We start from the raw sequence: 874 nt of genomic DNA, 5'->3' as shown, positions 1-874 counted from the left end.
TCACCTTTTAACACTACTTTTAGATAGTCGCTTTTCATGTGTCAACTATCGCAGCTTGTCTCTTTGTTTTCCGTGATTCCGTAACAGCGCAACGCTTGCCTCGCAAGGAATCGACGGCGTTCTGCCGGAGCGGCAGCGGATATGTGTCCGGCACCGATACCTTGTTCGGTTGGCGTAGATCCACCACCACTCGGCTCTTTACTTTTCCGCGAGCAACCCGCCAGACCACGAAGCACGGGAAGGCGAACGGCGTTGCATGGTTGACTGGCTCCAAGTGGCCCTGCTGGTTGAGCTTGTCGTGAGTGGTGTTTATCACGTCTTTGTCCTTCCGTGACACCGGATATGGGCGGTTCAAAAGCCTAACTCCCTAGTTCTGCTATCCCTCGACCAAGGGAATACGCATTCGCTCACTTTCGGTCATGTCGATTGGTCCCCGGTCCCGCCAGACGTCGGCATTCTCGCAGATGTTCTTGAAGATGCGTGCCTCCGTCGGGTCCTTGTTGTAAACCTGTACCTTGTCCTTCGTCAGGACGTACGGTGTCTCTTCCGGAGCCTTAATGGTAGAGCGTTTTTCGAGCACCTTCGGCAAGGACTCTGGAAGGTCCAGCAATCCGGGGCCCTCTACTGGGATCTCTTTTTGTCCCGTAGCCATATTGTAGATTTGGTCGGACAACGACATTAACTGGCACGCCCGCTCCGTCCGCAGGTCCTTTGGGCCCTGGCATTTACCCGCAGGTAGTGCCTGGCCCGTCGACCCTATAGGGTTCTGAGACTTATGGTCTGACTGCACTGTCAATATCACCGTTTTCCCCTTGGTCTGACCCGGCCCTGAGGGGGTCACAGAAACGATCTCGGGTATCACAGGCTTAAAAGC

General features: G+C 54.8%; 1 protein-coding gene across 1 annotated transcript; it reads right to left on the bottom strand.

Annotated features, from left to right (window-relative positions):
* GGTG_14434 (hypothetical protein) lies at positions 1–874 on the bottom strand. The gene has a single exon (XM_009232359.1). It carries the CDS (start codon positions 677–679, stop codon positions 377–379), a length of 303 nt encoding a protein of 100 aa, XP_009230623.1. The 5' UTR covers positions 680–874; the 3' UTR covers positions 1–376.

Source organism: Gaeumannomyces tritici (genome assembly GCF_000145635.1).
Source record: "Gaeumannomyces tritici R3-111a-1 unplaced genomic scaffold supercont2.428, whole genome shotgun sequence".
Taxonomy (NCBI): Eukaryota; Fungi; Ascomycota; class Sordariomycetes; order Magnaporthales; family Magnaporthaceae; genus Gaeumannomyces; species Gaeumannomyces tritici.
This window is presented reverse-complemented; position numbering and strand designations above follow the sequence as displayed.